The 16,693-nt window shown below is 43.1% G+C and overlaps 1 protein-coding gene across 8 annotated transcripts in view; it reads right to left on the reverse strand.

The window, feature by feature from the left end:
- Positions 1–16,693, reverse strand: part of KITLG (KIT ligand) — an 88,602-nt gene that overhangs the window by 54,992 nt on the left and 16,917 nt on the right. For 3 of the 8 annotated variants that reach the window (XM_023749777.1, XM_023749780.1, XM_023749779.1), the window contains exon 3: positions 4,014–4,051. The exons of the other annotated variants lie outside the window; for them this stretch is intronic. In XM_023749777.1, coding sequence (XP_023605545.1) covers positions 4,014–4,051 — 38 coding nt within the window. The remainder of the gene's footprint in view (positions 1–4,013; positions 4,052–16,693) is intronic. 8 annotated transcript variants of the gene reach the window in all.

Below are 16,693 nucleotides of genomic sequence, written 5' to 3' on the forward strand. Positions count from 1 at the left end.
GTCAAAAAACAAAATGGGAACAAATACAATATTTGTATTTGCATGTGGCCCGCGGGCCGTAGTTTGAGGACCCCTGCACTAGTACATCTCAACAATAAAGCACATACAGGTGTTTGTTCTACTAGAAATGCCAGCAGGATTCTCCTGAAGCCCAGCCATACTCCTAGGCACTGCTTGAGTTCTCGTTGTAAGGAGGATGTTAGAGAGGGTCAAATCCCCAAGCACCCCTGAGTCTAGAGAAAAGGCCCCATTTCTTTCTAGGACTGCAGAAGGTGGGGATACGGCTTGAAATTGTAAGCAGGATGATACCTGGCGTGCCTCACTGAGAAGGCTCTGTTTTATCACAGCTTGGATGCAGCCGAGGGAGTGGCCCAGGCGGGTGTCTGTGGGAAGAGTGCCGCAGAGAGGACAGTGGTACGAAGGCCCCAAGGTCTATCAGGTGTCTGCTGTGTTTCAGGAGCAGCAACAGTAAACGGGGGCAGAAGATACTGTCAGAGAGAATGGAGAGGCCAGATCCTGTAGCGTCTGGTACCTCACTGTGTCCACTTCTGTCATATCTCCGACCCTCCAGTCATGTGTAAGCCTCTGTGCAAAACAAAACTTAACCCTCTCATATATACATCCTATGCCTATTTATGTATATGTATATATGTATGTAAATATACCTATGTAAAAAAGACTGTTGGGCAGTTTCTGACAAAACTAAACATGTTTGTGCCATACGACCCAGCAATCACACTGCTTGGTATCTACCCCAAGATGCTGAACACTTGTGTCCACACAAAAACCTGCACGCTGATTTTGTAGCAGCTTATTCATAGTTGCTAAAACTTGAAAGCAACCATGATGCCCTTCAGTAGGTGAAGGGCTAAATAAACCATTTAGGTGGAATAGATCCAGACAAGGAATTATTATTCAGTGATAAAACAAGAAGAGCTATCAAGACATGGAAGACATGAAGTAACCTTACACACATATTACTCAGTGAAATATGCCACATATTTGTGATTCCAACGACAATGACTTTATGGAAAAGGCAGAATTATGGAAACAATAAAAAGATCAGAGGTTGCCAGGGTGTGGAGGGGGGAGTGATGAATAGGCAGAACACAGAGAACTTTAGGGTAGTAAAAATGCTCTGTAATAGTAGATACCTGTCATTACACATTTGTCAAAATCACAGAATGTTCACCAAGAGTGAACACTAACATAAACTAACTTCGGGTGAGTAAGATGGGTCAATGTAGGCTCATCAATTGTAACAAATGTATCAGTTGGTGGGGGACTATTGATAAAAGGGGAAGCTATGCATGTGTGGGGACAGGGGGCATATAGAAATTGTCTCTACCTTCCTCCCAATTTTGCTGTGAACCTAAAATTACTCTAAAAAAATAAAGTCTTAAAAAAAAAGATTACTTTGATTACTGTGGTGAGAGCCTTTAGGTCAGTGGTACTCAACCTGTGGGTCGCGACCCCTTTGGCGGTCGAACGACCCTTTCACAGGGGTCGCCTAAGACCATCCTGCATATCAGATATTTACATTATGATTCACAACAGTAGCAACATTACAGTTATGAAGTAGCAACGAAAATAATTTTATGGTTGGGTCACAACATGAGGAACTGTATTTAAAGGGCCAGAAGGTTGAGAACCACTGCTTTAGGTTAACAAAGTAGAAACAAGTTAGGGGTTATTGCTCTAATCCAGCAATTTTCAACCCTTTTCATCTCATGGCACACATAACTAATTACTAAAATTCTGCAGCACACCAAAAAAAAAAAATCTATGTATTTTTGCCAATCTGACAAAAATTAGGTATAATTTTGATTTGTTCACACCAGACAGCTATTGTTGTGTTTGTTGGTTGTTTTTTTTGTTGTTGTTGTTTTTTTTGACAATTTAAGGGAAAAGAGGTCAGTACTCCTGATTAAATAGTCAGGTATTACATGCTTTAAAAATTCTTGAGGTGTACCGTTAAAAATCACCGCTCTCATCCAAGCAAGAAAGGATTGCTCGTTGACCAGAAGTGGTTAGATTCTGGATGTCTCATCAAGGCTGAGCCAATAGGATTTCCCGACAGATGGAATATGATTTGACAGAGTCAAAGATGACTCCAATGATTCTGGACTGAACAACTGAAAGGGTGGTGTTTCCATCAGCTGATATGGAAAGGCTGAGGATAGAGAAGGTTTGGAGGGCAGGTCAGAAGCTGAGTTTTGGGTGTGCTAAGTTTGAAATGTCTTTGAGACATCCTACTGATGTTATTTGTGGGGAGCTGGCACGGCCATGGCACACTCAGCCCCAGGGCGCCTTATGTGCCATGCCAGCTCAGCCTGGTTCAGTGACCCTGAGTGGGGGTGGTGAAAGGCTTAGAAAAGACAGACATGAGAACGAAAGCTGGGTCTCGGTGGGACGCTGCCCCTCTGATGGACAGCGCCAGCACCCACAAGCCGTGTCTTTATTTTACAGCAGATGCCATGAGGCAAAGTAGGGGGTGATCAAGATGTTTACAACATTCTCGTGGGTTTCAACCCTACTCAACTACACGCACCTGAACTCTATCACACAGGCACATGGGGCCACGTGTTCGGACCACAGGTTCAAGCTTACAGCTATAGCTGTTGGCTAATTGTGCTGGGAAGGCTCTGCCCTCCAAGCTGGGACTTGCACACAGCAACAAGAGGACTGTGCCCTCTCCTCAGTCCAAGGCTTGAACCTGTCCCAAACACTGTAGCCGCGCCCCATAGTTACTGGATCAGGAGGAGGGAAGTTTGGGCTGGGTATATCAATATGATAGCCTTTGATATAGAATTTTAAGCAAAAGAGTAGATGAGATCATCAAGGATTGAGTACAAATAGAAAAAAGATCTAAGGACAGAGTCCCAAGTGCTCTATCCTTAAGAGGTCTGGCGAAAGACTGAGAACTCACAAAGAAGCCTGACAAAGAAACCAAAAAGTAGGAGGAGGCCAAGTGGGGAAAAAAATAAAGTACCGAAAGCCAAACTGTCAAACTATGTTAAATACAACAGGTCAATTAAGATGAGGGCTGAGAACTGACCACTTGGATTTAGCAGAATAGACATCATTGGTGACATTAACAAGAACATTTTTATTGAAGCAGTTATGGGAAAAAGCCAGTCTGGAGTGGATTTAAGAGAACACGAGAGGAGAGTAATCGCATGCAGTGAATACAGACAGGTCTTTTAAAGGGTGTCCTTCAAAGGAGATCAAACAAACAAAAACGAAGTGGGGTGACAGTTGGCAAGAAATACCAGGATGTCAGTGTGTCTATGGGGATGACCCCAGAGGAGGGTGCGATTGGCAATGCGGGTCAGGGAGGGGACTGGCTGAGCAGGGTCCTTAGGAAGGCAAGAAGGGGCGAGATCTAGGTCTCAAGGAGAGGGCAGCTTCAGTATTGTTTTTTGCAGCAGTTACATACACACATCTGTAAAGATAGGATTTCGCTCACTGTATACAATGTACATTGTAACTTCATACACTCAAATATCCCAGACAAACCTATATTTCTTGAAGCACTTTATTTTAAAGCTATTAAATAAACTCATATTGTAATTTAATTCTGTATATACTTTGCTACCAAAAAGGAATATTCACCTTTTGTAAAATTCAATAACTCACTCTGGCATAAGTAAACATGAGGAAGGAGGAGCAGTGAAGGCAGAAATATATGGAGAACTCTGCAGAGCCGTAGTAACTTACTTTTTTTGTCAGAATTCCTGGGAGAGGGCTAACATGTGGAGCTTACTTCTTTATATGGAGAAGTAATTTTTCAGTACTACTTATTCTATACAGAGATCTTTCTAATATATAGTACAAACACTTCCCTGATTTCTTAAACAGTGGGTAGAAATATTAAACTTCGCTTTTCTTCGACGAGTCAAGTTCATCATATAAAGGGAAGGCTAAGTGAAATAAGCCAGACACAGAAAGACAAATATCGCATGATCTCACTTATATGTGGAATCTAAAAAATAAAAAAAAGTTGAACTCACAGTAACAGACAGCAGAATAGAACAGTGGTTACCAGAGGCTGGGGGGTGAGAGGAAAAGGAAAATATTGATCAAAGGGTACAAACTTTCTGTTATAAGATGAGTAAGTTCTGGAGACTAATGTATAGCATGGTGACTGTAATTAATAAGACTTTACTGTTTAGCTGAAATTCACTGAGAGTAGATCTCAGATGTACTCGGTAGCTCTGTGAGGTAATGGATACAATACGCTAATTAAATTGGGGTAATCATTTCACAATGTATGCATATATTAAAACATTATACTGTACACCTTAAATATATATAATTTCTATTTGTCAATCATACCTCCATAAAGCTGGGCGGGGAGCATTGCCGTTACAAAGTTGTGCCTGTCATCCCCCAAGTGGCTCTCAATGACTGTGCTTGTTTAAGTGACTGTTTTTAAATTTTTATCTTAGTTTTTGTCAACTTGTTTCTCAGTTTACCTGTTAACAATGCCTATTTCTAGCCGACAGAGTCTTGATGGCAAACACAGCACATGGCCCATGTATGGTGGGTGTTTTATGGTAGGCGGAATAAGGCAAAATGATGGCCCTGTCTAATTCTGGGAATTTATGAATATACTAGAGGCCTGGTGCATGAAAATTCATGCACTTGGGGGGAGGGGGATCCCTCAGCCCAGCCTGTGCCCTCTCATAGTCCAGGACCCCTTGGGGGATGTCCACCTGCCAGCTTAGGCCTACTTCCCGGGGAATTGGGCCTAAGCTGGCAGTCAGACATCACTCTGGCAGCCTGGGAGCTCTTGGGGGATGTCCTACTAATGGCTTAGGCCCGGTTCCCATGGGGAGCAGGCCTAAGCCATTAGACATCCTTAGCACTGCTATGGAGGTGGAAGAGGCTCCCGCCACCACCACTGTGCTGACCAGCCATGAGCCGGCTCTGGCTGAGCAGCGCTCCCCCTGTGGAAGCGCACTGACCACCAGAGGGCAGCTCCTGCGTCGAGGTCTGCCCCCTGGTGGTCAGTGCGTGTCATAGCAACCAGTCGTTCCTGGTTGTCCCACTGTTAGGGTCAATTTGCGTATTACCCTTTATTATATAGGATGGCCTTATATGGCAAAATGGACTTTGCAGATGAGATTAAATTAAGGATCTTGAGATAAAGAAATTATCCTCAGTTCTCTAAGCCCAATCGAATCAGCCAGGTCCTTACAGACACAGAACCTTTCTCAGCTCTGGTCAGAGAGCAGCAGTTCCGGAAGAAGGGTCAGGAAGATGTGACATAAGGACTTGACATTGCTGGCACTGAGCAGAAAGGACGGGGCCAGGAACCCAGGAATGCAAGCAGCTTCTCGAGGAGCGGTTCTCAACCTGTGGGTCGAGACCCCTTTGGTGGTCGAACGACCCTTTCACAGGGGTCGCCTAAGACCATCCTGCATTTCAGATATTTACATTACGATCATAACAGTAGCAACATTACAGTTATGAAGTAGCAACGAAAATAATTTTATGGTTGGGTCACAACATGAGGAACTGTATTTAAAGGGCCAGAAGGTTGAGAACCACTGTTCTAGAAGCTGAAAAGGGCCAAGGAACCGGTCTCCCTTAGAGCCTTCAGCAAGGAACACAGTCCCACCGACACCTCAATTTTAGCTCAGTAAGCCCCACTTTGGACTTCTGAATCTCCAAAACTGTAATATAATAACTTTGTATTATTTTAAGTCACTAAATTTGCGATGGTTTGTTATAGCAGCAATAGGAAAATAAGTCAGAGCTCAATAAACTTATTTTCTGAATGAATTAACGCATGAGCGGAGTAGTTGCCCAATGTCCGAGCTGTTCCTCGTAAGAAAAATCAACTGCCCATGTCAGTGTTCCGGGTCCCCCGCCCCTGCTTTAAGCAAAGCAGCTCAGCCTTCTTTCTGTTTTATTTGTTCATGCTTCTGGGTAAGATTTTGTTTGAACAAAGGTTTCCAAGGGCAAGAAAGGAAAGAAAAAAAACACCCCACAGGCTTTTGAAAACCAGTGGTGTGATGGGAGAGTACAGAACACGTATCCAGGAAAACCTCTGAGTCCCTTATCGTGGGACCTCAAACAAGCCAGTTAATCCCTCTGAGTAGCTGTTTATCAGTCTCTCCAATGAGAATCAGGGTAACTTCCCCCTCACCCACCTCATGGAGTGCTGATGGGAATCAAATCAAAACTTTTCAGACTACAGGTGCTGTGCAATTATTTGCTGTGTGGTTTCTGGGTTTGGGAGCGCTAGGAAACCAGGGAAACCAGTGCTTCAAAACCATTGGAATGAAACTGTCAGAGAAAGGACTTGGTAAGGCAATCCATGAACAAAGAGTGTGACCTTTACTGCAGGGTGTTCTGACTCTCATTTTGGGTTCAGATGCATTTTTTTCAATTTATTTCTTGGTGCTGTGGGTAGAGTAGCTTCAGTTAATAGACTACTGATTCCCAATTAAGTGAGGTGTCCCAATATATCAGAAAAAGTATTTATCTCTTTTTTCTTTCTCTCCCTCTTTCTCTAAGTTCTGGAAACTCCAACAAGGCATACAGGTGTCTAAACATGTGGGCGTGTGCCCACACACACCCTTGGAGATAGCTGGATGAAACTAAATGTCCCTGGGTTTGTGACTTCTCTCAAATGTATCTTTTCAGTTTGCGTAATCATCTCACTGTTGTTTTTTTTTCTGTAACAGCCTCTGCTTCTGCACATTAATTTTTCTTTGGCTACTTTGTTTTAGCGTCGTGCAACTTTTCTCTGTGGGTCACGCTCATTGTGTGATAACCTTTCATTTCACGATAACCTTTCGTTACACATGGTAAACTAATCTTATTGTCGACAGTTCTAGATTTTATTTTTATTTAGAGACATCTGTTAAGTGTCCTCCCATATACTCCCCATGGCACACAAAATTCCAATAACCTAATCATTGCTAAAATTTTCCTTCAAATTATTTACAAGATGAAAAAATCTAATGAGACATCTGTATGCACTGTTAGGACTGCAACAGAAACAGTCCTGGTGAAGGGAAGTAATAGTGACTAAAATTCATACTCAATTGTGAATGACAGATATAGCAGGCCTTCTGGGGGGAGCAGGTTTTAACACTGGCAGATCGTACTGGAAAGGTACTTTAAAGGGGCCTTGGGGAAAAGTTACAGGAAGATGAGGCTGGAGACCCTGAAGGCAAAGGTCTTACCCAAATCTCATTTTTGTGGAGAATCAATCTCATCAGACCCCAGTGGACTATTCACTCAATTATCGCTTCTTCCTGAACCTAAGTGCCTTCCTTACAGTAAAAAGCCGCCTGCCAGGAAAAGGTGCTGCAGTGTCCCTAAAGCCAACTCTTCACTTGATCTGAACACGGTTAGAACACAGAAATGACTTTGCAGACTTCTTTCCTCTGGTAGAAATGAACATGTGTGCAGCCCAAGAACATTGGGGGAACATATGCTGTTCAAGAAACCAGAAGATTCCAATCGTCTAAACTTGGAAAAAAAACCCAGACTTTTCTATAAGTGCGAGAAGCGGTTTTCAAATAGGCACGGCGAGCGTCCACGTTGCAGACTCCTCCAAGTCAGAACGGTAGTGAGTGGTCCGTGTGGCTCGTTTTCTGTACGCGCAGACCTACAAAATGGTATTAAGACTGCGCCGAACAAAACAGCAGCTGCTGCCAAAAACAACATCCATCTTCTCTTTAATCTCAAATGCCAGCTAGCGAAGCAGGCAGTTGCCTTGCAGCCCAAATGTGCTTTGGAGGAGAGCCAACTGGCGCGGCTGCCCAGAGCCAGGAAAGCAAGTTACCGAGACACAGGTAGAGCAATCAGTCCCGAGTTCAGGTCTTCTGAGTTCACATGAATCAGATCCTTCAAAAGTGATCTTGAGGGAAACCCACATCAGATGCCTGTTCAGTGAATGACCGTCAATCCCATATGACCTTGTCCCTCAGGTTTTTTTATTGTTTGTAAACTTGCCATTAAACACTCAGAGAAAATACCTACTCATCCCACACAGATTCTCCTCTCGTGACTGTCCAGTAATCTCAAAGGGGCGAAGGCACACTTAGCAGCCTTATTTCTTTTTTAAACTTCACTGCTATCAGGAAAGCTGATGCCGACAGTAGAGCTGAGTGAAAATTCAAACCAGCTGGAAATCCAAATTGGCACACAAAAATCTTGTGAACATACTCTTCACTCTCTTTTCCATGTAGGTCATTTTGTGAGGAAGTTAAATGAAAATATTTTAAAATATTGGTAATCACTAAAATATGTGGTGCGTATGCCCTATGACAAGAACAAAGCATCCTAGAAAGGAATCGCTTAACATAAAAAGGCAGACAGACGGTGGCTTACGTAAGGATTTCAAGGTATCCCATCTACGGGAAATTCACTCTGATAGTCAGTACTCACTCTAAATGTAAATGGTATTCAAGTGCAAATCACTAGCATATATTGATTCCTACTAAGGGCCACGTTTGCTGATATTATTTCATAGAACCTCCCACATAGAACCTCCCACCGACCATGTGGAGGTTATTATCCTATTTTGCTGGTGAGTAAAATAGGATTCAATGAGATTGAGTAACCTGCTCATGACACTCTGCTAGTAAATCCCCAAACTGAGTTTAAAGAAAGACCTACACAGCACTGGAAATAAAACTGCCGGGCCAGTCAGACATAAAGCTGATTTCATCTACATTTAATGAACTATTTAGTTTTATTTAAAATGCCTATGCCTTGGAAGGCACATAGGCCCCTTAATCTAAATCAGTTTCTAATTGAAACCGCAGTGCCAAGTTACTACTAGGCTGGGTAAACAAGTAAATCAAGTTACACTTTGCTGTAGCTTAAAGAAAATCACATAGTTAGAAGGAGGGGAGAAACCCAAGAAATAAAGTGATAAGTTGTTCCTGCTGATAAATACAAAATCAAGTGCTTTCAGACGGTTAAGAAGAGCTACTTATTCATTCAACAAACTTGTCTCAGTACCTGATAAGTACATAAGATAAAGACATACAAGATATGGACTTTGGCCTCTGAAAGTTCAAACTACTAGGGGCCACAGTAGGGCCATAGACTGAGAGGGGAAGGGCCCAGGAGGGACAGATAAACCTGACTTTGGGGGCTGGGGATGGAAATTGAGGGAGGGGCTCAGTGATAGCTCCTGGGAGGAGGTGACACATTCTTCAAAGGGAAGTAGGAAGTAGCCAGATAGATCAAAGGCAGCTGGGTGAAGACCCCTGACAGAGAAGTAGCAGGGGCCCGGAGAAGTGAAGGTACATTTTCACAGAACTTCAGGTTTATGATACTATTGAAAAATAAGTTTCAACGTATAAGCAACAATAGAAGAGGCTAGGGAAATGTGCAGAGGCCCTCCCAATTTTGCTAATTGAGTTGTTTTTCTATCTTAAAGGCACTGCTCAGGAGCTCTTGAAAGACTTTAAGCAGAGGAGTATCAGAATCTGATTTATTGCCTGGCCTGCGTGGCTCAGTGGTTGGGCATCGACCAATGGACCAGGAGGTCATGGTTCGATTCCCACCCCCCCCCCTCCACCCCCGGGTCAGGGCACATGCCAGGTTTTGGGCTCAATCCCCAGTGTGGGAGGCAGCTGATCAATGATTCTCTCGCATCACTGATGTTTCTATCTCTCCATACCTCTCTGAAGTCAATAAAAAAATATATTTTTTTAAAATCTGATTTATTTTTGAAAGGCTTATCAGACATCAGAATAAAGAATAGCCTGGGGAAGGCAATAAGCCTGAGGGACAGGAGGCCAGTTAGCAGGTCGCTGGAGTTATCCAGAGTTGAAGTGAGGGGAGCCCCAACTATGTGAGTGGCCATGGGAATAGAGAGAGACAAGTTCAATAGGATATGGAAGTGGAATGGAAGGGACTTGGTGGCTTACAGGAAGCGAGGAGAGGAGTCTCAAATGACTTCCAGGTACCAGTTTGGGTGACAGGAAAAAGTGGTGCTTTTCACTGAGCCAGGGTATTCAGGAGGCGAGGTGGCTGCTGGCAACTGCAAGTTTATCACCAAAACCCCTGAGGAATAGCGCTGTACTGGTATAAGGAGAAAGAACTATCTGCATAGGAGATGAGAGGGTGAGAAGCAAATACACGAGAGACAGATCGGTTGACTGTGGGGCACTGTGGCCAATGGAAAAGAATGTACAAAACAGAGAGAACGGTCAATAAAGCAAGCACTACAAGAGGTCCACCTGGTGGTTGCTGAGGGGTACCTGGTGGAGTTGACCTTGATGAAGACAGTTTCCGTAGTGAGTCAGACCGTAGTGGGTGGACCACAGGGATAAGTGAGTGTGGGGAATTTCAAGGATATACCACAACAGCTTGCCTAGAAAGTGAGGAAGACAGCGGGTAATATCTGGAAGGGCTAGAAAGTTAACTTCAGTCTGTAGAAGGGAACATAGCTCTAAAAGGGTGGGGCTGAAAAGATCAACTAAGCCTTCCTCTTTCTTACAGGGTCCTTCAGGAGGGACAACGCCTCTGTGGTAAATGACAGCCAGGTGAGCTCAGAGGCTTTGCCTTTGCATGACAATCCCTACGAATGACTTCTAGCTCAGACTAGAATCTAGGGCCTAGGGGTTCAAGTTTTGCTATTATTTTTTTATAGAGATAGACATGATAGAATAAGCATTTGTGCCAGCACTGGAGATTCCGTCAGAAACAATGGTAATATATACGTCTTTAGCAGTTAAATAAAAGCAGAGGAGAAAAAATCCCCTTAAACAGTACAAACCCACTGGATTTTAGGGCGATGCTAGTCGAGGACTAATTCTAATCAATTTTATGAGAATGATGATATGCAACAAACCAAACAAGTCTAGCAAACTGGTGGATGCTAGCTCAATGTTGAACCTAGATGAACATATCCATTGCCAATTATGTTCACTATATGAATATATTTTTAAAGAAATAAGAGAGACAGACCCCCAACATTGGCCAAGGTATAGGAACATAGCAAAAAAATAAAAAATTCATGACAGTTCTTGAATCCACATACCAACTTTCAGTGCTCCATGAGCACCTGTTCCTGTTGGATGGCATTGTTCACTGTCATGTCAAATGATTGCATTGAACCACCATGATAAGCTTTCCAAAAACAGCCACAAAAACATAAACCGTAATTCACACTCTCCCAAGTATGTGACTCACTTCTGAAACGGTAATCTCAGGAAAATAAAAACCCTGCAATTCTTCAAAATCTGTAGAATCTTTTGATCTCCAAACAACTGAGAGCTAAAAAATAAGTGCAGAGCTCCAGTTGCTATCTGATTCCAGGTGCTGAATGTGGACTGAATGCCTGAACTCTCTCGAACTTCTCATGCATTTTCCCTACAGTTGAAATTAAATGGGTTCAGATGTCTTGTCAGATCAGCTACTGGGAGTCTGACAAGTTTGGTCTCATAGGGCCGTTAAATTCAAAGAAAACACTGTCAGGAAGCAGCTCAGGAAATCGCCAATAAAGTGTTTTTCCCCACCTGGGTTTCTGACTCCATTAAAGAAACCAGATCTTTGTACTCTGCTTTAACTACCTCTAAACAGCATGAAAACCAGTGGGGCTAAAGGCCCTGAGTTCAGAAACACCCACAGTCTTGATCATTTTCTTTATGACATCAGATGACAAGCCCAATCTGCGAAGGTCCTGGCATGAGTCTTCCCAATTACACAATGTATGCTGCCTTTGGATGAACTGAATAAAATGTTGAAATGTCCCCCCTTTCATGGACAAGGGTTTAGATCAAAGTGCTATTATTAGGGTATTTCCTTAGGATGCAGATTCCTGGGCGTAGTGAGGTATCCAATTTTCTGAAGGTGTATCTCAGGAATGTGCACTTTAAAAAAAAATTCTTTATTGGTTTCAGAGAGGAAGGGAGAAGGAGAGAGAGATAGAAACATCAATGATGAGAGAGAATCATTGACTGTCTGCCTCCTGCATGCACCCCACTGGAGATTGAGCCCGCAACCCAGGCCTGTGCTCTTGGCCGGAATCAAACCTGGGACCCTTCAGTCCGCAGGCTGACGCTCTATCCACAGAGCCAAGCCTGCTACGGCAGGAATGTGCACTTTTAACTAGCCCTTCATGTAATTCTTGGGTACTCTCTCAGGTCTGCGTCAGGCTGTTTAGGCTGTACTTGTTCATGGGTGCTATATCATTAGGAAAAACAAACAAAAAGGTCTCAAAGGTATATATACAAGGTGGCACTCGGTTCAAGGGCTACATAGCAGATGCTCCTGATTTAGAGTAATCTCAAAAAGAAATGTTAAATGTAGCGAGTGTGGTGGGTACTGTGGATTGGTTCTTTCAAGTCCCATTCCAGCTCCCTCTTAGCATATCCTTCTCACTGTAGTGGTTGCAAAACTGAAATCTGTATTTCTTGGACTCCTCTGAATTTAGCTACACCTGCAGATGAGTTTAGGTTTTGCCCATCAGGCACCACACTGCAGGGTTTGATATGGGAAGAAAATCCTTGACATGAGAAGTTGGAGGCTAGACATGCATTTTGCTGGCTTGAGTGGTGTTGGGGCAACTAGACTATGCAACCTACAGCAGTAACAGCTTCCTGCATTGGCTGTAGCAGCTACACAGACAGCAGTGGACTTAACTGGGTTCTCGGTGCTGCAGTATTCTGGAAGCATACTCTCCTCGGCCTGCCGGTGGTTTTATAAGCCATCAAATACATTTCAATACATCTCTTTTTTACTAACTAGAGTGGATTATACTGTCTGCAACTAAACCTTAAGCAATACTAGGAGTAAAGAACCCAAGTTATTAAGCATTTATGTCTCATAAAGGCTAGTCTAGATGTTCCTTGGGAATTTTTCATTAGTATTTCAAAATTCAAATTATAAAATAAGAATCATATAAAAATTTTTATGAAGAGCCATTTTTAATTGGCAATCCATAAGAATGTTAATGCAATTCTACCACTTGAAGCAACACAAAGTAATTTACCTCTGATACGCCCAGGACATGTTCCTCTGGATATCTGTCTGCCACCTGAAGCACAGTAAATTGCAAGTTCATTGCTTATGAAAGAGGTGATGCTTAGAATAGAACAGCATCAGCAAAAGTGAGACCTAGATGCAAATCATGGTTCCATAACTTACATGCTGTTACCTAAACAGATTATGGAAACTCACCTCAGTTTTCCTGGGGTGATCACATTTCTTTGACTTTTTTTTATAGATTAAATAAGACAGTTATGTAAAGCACCCACAACAGGAATGGCACAATGCAGATCATGACATGACTTGTTAATGCTATAGTTATTATTTTATCATTCTTACTAATGCTTTCAATGTTGGCTTCAGAATTAAAGCTATACTAACAGTGAATGTCCCAACCCCACTTATGCTCTGCCTCCCCATAGATTAAAGATCAGCACAGGAAAGTTGATAAAAAGAGGTTGTGAAACTGCCCCCTGCACTTGGATTGGATCAACTCCCCCAAAGCAGGCAGGCTCCTCTCCACCTGGTGCAAAAGTGAGGCCCAATTGTTTGGGCAATGGGTGAATGTTAACCTAAACTGCAGAGTTTCAAAAGTCAACTTTAGCTTCAGCAGGAATCCAAGACAGTTTTAGAAAACAGCGTGTTTAACCCATGCATGGAAAAAAAAAAAGAACAGTAGAGAGTGGGGGGCTGGGCGGCAGTGATTCTAGAATTAGGCTGCCAATTTTTTAATCTCTCCTCTGCCACTGACTAGCCTTGTGGCATTTGCAAAATTAGTTCATTGTCCTGTGCTTTAGTTGGCCCACCTGTAACATGTGCACAATACAGAACCCACCTCACAGCCTTGTTGAGGATTAAATGGAGTTATGTGTGTTAAAGCACTTAGTATAGTACCTGAAAATAGCACACCTTCATAGATGGCCACTACAGTTATCATCACTGATGTCTTTTCAACCATATCTAGAACAGTCATCCCCAGAAATGTCATTTCCAGACTGGAAGTACGGTGGTCCAAGCCAAAACTCAGGGCACCATCCTTGATTCTCTCCATTACTCTGTTTCTACATGCAGACTGTCAAGTCCTATCAGTTCTATCAGTAAAATGTACCCTGAAACATTTCCTTCTCTCCATCATTCCTGCCTGGAAGACTGAAAGCACCCTCTAAATAGCCTCCTTTGCTTGTATACTTTTACTTACAATAGTGTGGTCTTCTGGGAATATAAAACATCGCTGTCTGCTTAAAATCTCTGAATGCCTTTCCATTACATTTACAATCAGGAATGAACTCCTGACCAGGCCTACAAGGTGGTACGTAACGTGGACTTGCCCACCTCCATGCTCATTACCTTACCAGGCCCTCCCCCGACCATACTCCAGCCACACTGGCCTCCTTTCTGTTCCTCAAACACTCGAACAGTATTACTGCCTTAAGCCCTTTGCACTTGGTGCTGTAAGCTTTTCCCCTCTTGGCAAGAGGCAAGTCCTTCTTTTCATTCAGGATTCAGTTCAAATATCACCTTCTCAGATAAGCCTTCCCAGGTAACCTAAGCACTGGCAGCTTCAACTTTCATATCACTGTTTTATTTCAACTGCAATAACATTTTCATCAGGAATTATCTTCATACCCCAATGAGTTTATTCGCTTATGGCTTGTCCCTCTGACAAGAATGTAAATGGTGTGAGGGTGAGGATTCTGTTAGTCTTGTTCTTCCTTCTTAGCTCTAGCGCCTTGGACTGACCCCCACTCACATACATGCTCCTTCACATCTGTGGATTGCATGCGTTGCAAACTGCTTCTAAAATACCTGCAAAAGTGCTCCTCTGATCAAAATCTCTTTTATATAGTGCAGACCCCGGTGGCAGCAAGATCCAAATCGATCTCACTCATTTGTGGGATATAATGAACAACATAAACTGATGAACAAAAACAGATCCAGAGACAGAGAAACATCGATCAGACCGTCAAACCTCAGAGGGAAGGTAGGAGAGGGTGGGGGTAAGGGGGAGAGGTCAACCAAAGGACTTGTATGCATTCATATAGGCCTAACCAATGGACACAGACAACAGGGGGTGAGGGCTTGAGTCAGGGGGCCGGAGGGGAGGGTAAGGGGGGGGATAAGAACACATATGTAATACCTTAATCAATAAAGAAATGTTTTAAAACAGAGAGAATATACTCAGTATGTGAAATGGGGCACAGACAAGTCTGGATAATGCAGGATTCAATCCTCAGCAGATGGTGTCCATATTCACACAACAGCATTGCAACATCACCCACCAGTTTTGCTTATTATCTGTCTCCTGCACTTGAGTTTGAGCACCATAAGGCAGATTCTTTCAGTTCCTGTTTCGTTCATACAACAGTGCTGAGCACAGAGAAGCCTCTCAAATACATTTTTTAAATGAGTGAATGCAGGATAAACATAAGAGTTTTGTCCTGGGGAAGGGGCAGGGGGTGGGCTCGAAAGGGTCAAGGGAGAGAAAAAGGAGACATTTTGGGGTCAATGGGGGAGGGGGGAAAGAAGAAAGTATTGTTGAAATACTTTCAACAATAAAGATTTAATTAAAAAAATACTGCAAAATTCTAATGATGACAAGTGTAATGTCACAATATTCTCTTAATTATCCAAAACATGACATTAGCTAAATGGGTCTCAGTTTGAACTTCTAACCATTTTCTTTGTACCTTTATTTTGTGTGTGTCTTTGTACCTTTAAATACTTCTCTAGCTCCATGAAAAATGAAAAATTAGGATATAAAACCAGAGATAGACTGTAAACTCCATGAGGAGCAGGAACAATGTAACTGTTTTGCTCACTATTGTATCTCTAGCCTCTAGGCAGTTGCTTTTCTGGTAGTAAATAGATCAATAAACAATTTTTAGTATGTAAACAACCAGTGGAAAATGCCTTTTCTTGTAGATGTGGCAAGAAACTGTGACAATAAACCAAAATGCTGAACTTTTAAATCCCCAGAGCTCCCTTTCTAAAGGTAAGTATAATATGAAGTTACTTTCCTTAGTTGACCCAACAGGGGCATAGGTTTTATTTATTTATTTATTTAACTGAATTTTTTTAGAGAGACAAGAAGAGAGAGGGAGAGAGAGAAACACTGATGTGAGAGCAGAACATTGGCTGCCTCCTGCACGCCCCCTACCGGGGATTGAGCCTACAACCCAGGCATATGCCCCAACCTGGAATCAACTGGCAACCTTTCCATGCGCAGGATGATGCCCAACCAACCAACTGAGCCACACTGGCCAAGGCAGCAGGGACATATTTTTTAAAAAATGTAGGTACTTTCCTACAGTAAGTTCAATGAAAGTCTGTGAGAAGTCAACAATTCTGTAGTTTACTTAGAATCCTATATAATAAAAGCCTAATATGCTAAGTGTCCAGTCATCTGGTCGTCAGTTCAACCGATCAAAGCATAATATGCTAATGATATGCTAAGGCCGCTCAACCGCTTGCTATGACGTGCACTGACCACCGGGGGCAGACAGTTGACTGATCAACCAGTCGCTATGATGTGCACTGACCACCAGGGGGCAGACACCCCGACCGGTAGGTTAGTTTGCTGCTGGGGTCCGGCCAATTGGGACTGAGCGAGATGGGCCAGGCATGCCTTGGAGCCCTCCCGTGATCCCTCCCCCCCACCCCAGCTGGCCAACCTCCTGCGTCCCTCCCCAGCCCAGCGATCATGCACTGGTGGGGTCCCTCA

The sequence above is a fragment of the Myotis lucifugus genome, unplaced genomic scaffold (assembly GCF_000147115.1).
Source record: "Myotis lucifugus unplaced genomic scaffold, Myoluc2.0 scaffold_9, whole genome shotgun sequence".
Taxonomy (NCBI): Eukaryota; Metazoa; Chordata; class Mammalia; order Chiroptera; family Vespertilionidae; genus Myotis; species Myotis lucifugus.